The sequence below is a fragment of the Phalaenopsis equestris genome, unplaced genomic scaffold, assembly GCF_001263595.1.
Source record: "Phalaenopsis equestris unplaced genomic scaffold, ASM126359v1 Scaffold000174, whole genome shotgun sequence".
NCBI classification, from domain to species: domain Eukaryota; kingdom Viridiplantae; phylum Streptophyta; class Magnoliopsida; order Asparagales; family Orchidaceae; genus Phalaenopsis; species Phalaenopsis equestris.
The window spans coordinates 1798679-1804006 of record NW_018164616.1 but is presented as its reverse complement, the minus strand read 5'-3'; the positions used below and the strand labels follow the sequence as shown (position 1 = coordinate 1804006).

Below are 5328 nucleotides of genomic sequence, written 5' to 3'. Positions count from 1 at the left end.
TTATGTGGGTTGGGGCTATACGGTACATGGGTAATTTGAGAATTATATAATGTACTCTAGGATTATAAATAAACCTGTTTGTAATCCTAGGTTTTTGAGAGAGCTGAATATTGTATTTTGTACTCTTGTCTCAATATTGAAAAGGAGGTCGCCGCTCTGCTCCCAAGGACGTAGACATCTTTGCCGAATCTCGTTAAATCTCTGTGTTTATCTGGATTTGTGTCGTTCTAATTTTTCTCCGCCCTAATTTTTTCAACAATTACCATTTGATTAAAATCTGAATTTGTGTCGTTCTAGTTTTTCTTCGCCCTAATTTTTTCAACAATTACCATTTGATTAAAGAATTGTTCTCCAACTACCGATACCCTTTATGCCAACTGAGAGTTGATTTTCCTCTTCATTAAAAAAAATTAGTCAATTGTCCTCTTCCAGCTCTACCTACCAAACACTCATATTTCTATGCAGCGGTCGCCCGGTGCTGCTGCTTGTGCCGAGGATTTACCGTTATTGGATTAAAAATAGTAAGATAGCCGGCTTTATTTGTTTTTTTCCTTCATGTATTAAACGAAATCATAGGAAACTAGATTCTCTTTGAGATATTGTGGGAGCAGCATGTAGCAATATAAAACTAGTGTTGTGGAATGCTTGTATCAGATGTCCTTTAACTCAGAATACTCTGATATATTGAGAAGCTATGAAATAATTACCTGAATACTGATGGAGCTTTCACAAGTGGTCGAGAGAATGAGAAGAGAACTCTTCTCTTCCTCGGCTGGCTTCTTTGCCCTTTTGCCTGTCTCTGCATATGAGACAGCCTGGGTTGCCATGGTGCCTGACCCAAATGACCCGACTCGCCCCATGTTCCCCAAGTGTTTGGACTGGGTTCTGCGTAGCCAGGATGCACTCGGTTTTTGGTTTGATGATCATATGCATGAGCAATGTGGTCTTGATCTCGATCACCAGGAGCTTAACAATTATAAGCATCAATGGAGCTCTGTTGATCTTATGGCTACCCTTGCCTGCTTAATTGCTCTCAAGATTTGGGAGATTGATTCTTTCACTCATAAAATAATTAAAGGTATAATAATCACATATAACAATTGTATTTTTTATATTTTATGGATTTTCAATGAGTAAATTTATACTGTGCTCTTTAGGACTTGAATTTCTCAGAGACAACATGGAGATGGAGTTGAGGAAGATGAGAAAGAGAAAAGAGGGTGGTGATGATGCCAGGCTTTTTTATATGTGTTTTTTGATGCTTGAGCTTGCAAAGGCCAAAGGCTTGATTGTATCTCCGGCTGCGGCACAACAGATCAAAAATGAACTTTTTAATGAATTTGAAGTGAATGCAACAAGGTTTAAAGGGACAAAAGAGGATGGGATGGTGGAGCGAATTGTGATGAGGGAGATTGCTTTTGAAAATGGTGGCTCAGAACTCTTTAGATCACCGTCGGCGACCGCATGTGCTTTCATGATTAGTGGAGACCAAACTTACATAACTTATCTTCAAAATTTACTTGTGGGTTGCCAACAAGGAGGTAATGTTCATGCATCTCGCATTTATACTGTTAAAAATTTATTATTGCTGCAATCAGTGGATAAGTATAAAATAAACAATTTAATTTGAACGGGTATAGAATAATCAATAGATAATTATTCCTTTAATTTATGACATATATTACTAAATAGGGGCATTTACATACATACCGTCCAATTCCTATGTATTTATACATCTAACATCCAAACTTTACTTTTTATATTTATACCACCCAACTCTTTCATATATCACCATTATAACTTTTAAAAAGTGATTTTCATCTAGTCATGCCTAGAAACTAAATGTCAGACTTATGTAAAAATTGAAGTATGGGGGATAGATATGTAAATACATAGGAATTATGAAGTTTGTATACAAATTTTCATTATAAATATATATAAATTACACTATGTTTTTGCATGTGTGTCCATAAAATCAGTGGTGGAACTGATGGTAGCTAGTAAAGGCATTTGCCATTTTTAAATTTTTACAAAGCTCTTTAATATCATATAATACATTGAAAATTTTGGCTCTTAAATTTAAATATGTAATGATAATATAATATTAATTATATTTTTAATTTAATAATAGCAATGATGAAAGATTTAATCTTAAATACTCATCACTCCTAAATTTTTTTAATTTAGCCACCCCTATTTTTAAGTATTTACTTGAATTCTCAAGTATAAAACATTTTAAATTCATTTGAGTGATTAAAAAATAAAACATACTTTTAAGAAAAAAATAGTTATTTTATTTACTTAAATTTTACTTTGCGAAATTAAGACCATCATTTTCAAGAACTTTAAATAGTAATCTCTCAAATTAAAATTAATATTAATTTTAATTAAAGTTGATGATAAAGACATATTTAAGAATGATAAGTATGAATTAATTATAAGCAAGCATAAAATTTATATATACAAATTAAAATTAATATTAATTTTAATTAAAGTTGACGATAAAGACATATTTAGGAATGATAAGTGAATTAATTATAAGCAAGCATAAAATTTATATATATATATTTTCTTCTCATATGTGGACCAGTTCCTCCCATATACTTTGTGGATAAAGATGTGAATAAAATTTGGGTGGTTGATCACTTGGAGAGGCTTGGATGTGCAGAGCATTTTAGAGAAGACATTAGGCATGTGATGGATCACCAATACCGGTATGCTTTTAACTTATTATTATTGTTATAATAACAATTATTATTCAATTAAACTATGATCTAAATTTCATTATCTTATCAATGTTCATTAAATATTTAGAATCAAAGATGTATTGTTAGCTACATCAACAATAAGTATACCTAAAAAAGAGTTCATGATTTCTTCTATATACCTAACAATTTAATGATTGTGCTTTTGCTTTGCTTTGATATTTGCACTTTCTTCATAGAAAATGGATTGCAGAAGAACTACAAATCCCCAAAAAAGAAGATATTGCATTCCAAATTTATAAAGACTCTTTAGCTTTTCGGCTCTTAAGGATGCATGGTTATCAAGTTTCTCCAAGTAAGGAGTACATGATAAGTGAATTATTATTTGGATATTTATAAAACATTAAGAAACAGATATTTATTCATCTTGGGATAATTATGCATCATAATTTTATTTTTCTAGTAATTGTATTCGATCGGTGAAGCGCAAGCTAATCTATATTGCTTTGTACAGGAAGATTTTGTTGGTTCATTGATGATAAGGAAATGTTATCACATATAAAAGATAATTATGCCTTCTTTTTAGGCCCCATGTTTAGCATTTACAAAGCATCACATATTGCATTTGCAAATGATGATGAACTTGAGAATGCTGGAGTGTTCGCTCGACACATCTTGCAGATGGGAATCTTGAGCAAAAAAATAAAACATGAATCCAATATCCCAACTACATCAATAAAATTTGAACAAGAGGTGAACCAATTTATGTATGTCTTTATTATGATCTCTATTGTTAGAAAGTAACCAACCTACGCTTGAGCAGATTGTGCATGATTTGGAGATTAAATGGCTAGCACGAATGGATTTTTTGGAGCATAGGTTTTACATTGAAAGAGGAGGGATCTATTTGTTTTGGATTGGAAAGAATGCTCCTTATTACAAGTAAGTAAATGTTATAGGAATTTAAAATAGATAATTGGATATATGCAAATTTGCGTTATGATGACTGAATGAATTGCAGAATCGTACAAAATGATGGCCTACTCCAACTTGCCATTGATAATTTTATGATGAGACAATCAATATACAAAAAGGAGCTTAACGAATTGCACATGTAATTTATTTTAGCAAAAAATAGAAAAAACATGCCATTCTTTTCAATGTTTGATAATAAAATAAATTCCTATATCTATTTATTTTAATTATATACTCTTTTAATTTGTATTTAAAGGTGGTCGAAGGATGCTGGCCTCTCCACAATAGGATTTGGGAGGGAGAAGACATCATATATTTATTTTGCCATGGCTTCTTCAACTTGCCTCCCACTTAACACAGATTCAAGAAAAGCAGCGGTGAAAAGTGCAGTCTTGATTACAATTGCGGATGACTTTTTTGATGAGGAAGCCTCCCTATATGACTTGTCCATCCTAACAGATGCAATACAAAGGTAGGAAACTTTCATACATCTCATCATAATGAATCATTGTGCTGACAACTTATTTGAACATTTCATCCAAATCATTGAATTTATCTCATTAATTATTATATCATTGTAATTGTTGAATCCTTTTAAGATGTAGGGTCCTTTATTATCTGTGAGTGCATTTAACTTGATAAAAGACTTTACGTTGTGGAGAAAGAATGAGAGAGAGAGAGAGAGATGGATAAGAGTCTTAAGAGGGAACCTTAAGAATTATATTAAATTCTTATCTCCGATAAGTTGCAGGAGCACATCTCCCCGAAGGTTCCCTGAATCACAAGATTTCACGTGGGGTGAGAGAAAGTGAGAGAGAGAGAGAAAAAAAACGATGTACCTCTTCTCTCATTTTTTCTTCTCTTTTATGCACAAGAGAGAAAAGAAATAAAATAATTGATGTAATACATCTCATATTGTATGACTCTTTATCTGATGTCTTGATGAAAAGACTCTGATGTGGCTAGCAGTTAGTATTGGTGAGATACCTATCTTTGGGGTCTAGTTGAATAGACTGAGTCCCAAGAATTGGGTGACATATTTAACAATGGATTAACAAATTTTCTTATTAGTCATGATGGTTTCCTTTGATAACCACCATCGCACATGTGGGTTGGGTTGTCCCTTTGAAGGGAATGAATATAATCAAATCGATAGGTGGGTTTGCTAAACCATTTTGATAGGTTGGTTCGATTTAACTATTTCGAGAGGTGCACTAGATTTAACCTCTTCAACAAGTGCGCTTGATTCAATGTGCAAAAAAATTCGTACACATACCCGTATTTGCGTATACATTGAGTTCCTCAATTCTCTTAACTCTTCGATTTAATTTTCATAAGAAGAATGAGAGAATGTCTTTGAGACCTTTGATGCGAGGAGCATGCTCATCTCAGGAATGAATCCCTTTGTCTTTGGGAGCTCGTCGAATTATCCTATGAGGAATTGATATTCTCTATTATCAATAACATTCCAGGATTGACCTTCTCCAGAGGGCACTATGCGCTTCTTTGTTGGCCAAAATTTTGAAAATGATTTAAATTTAATTTAATACATATATGTAATTTTAATTTTGAAAATAGTGTTTTCATTTTGAGAAATAATGAGACTGGATAGATCTCATATACTTACTAGTTTAACTTGATAAAAGAC

General features: G+C 32.5%; 1 protein-coding gene across 1 annotated transcript; it reads left to right on the top strand.

Moving 5' to 3' along the window:
- Window positions 1–683: 683 nt before the first annotated feature.
- LOC110022167 (S-linalool synthase-like) lies at window positions 684–4156 on the top strand. Its single transcript, XM_020720982.1, has 8 exons — window positions 684–1078; window positions 1158–1541; window positions 2591–2714; window positions 2945–3060; window positions 3220–3458; window positions 3529–3647; window positions 3727–3819; window positions 3937–4156. Exons 1-8 carry the CDS (start codon window positions 718–720, stop codon window positions 4154–4156), a joined length of 1656 nt encoding a protein of 551 aa, XP_020576641.1. The 5' UTR covers window positions 684–717.
- Window positions 4157–5328: the final 1172 nt, after the last annotated feature.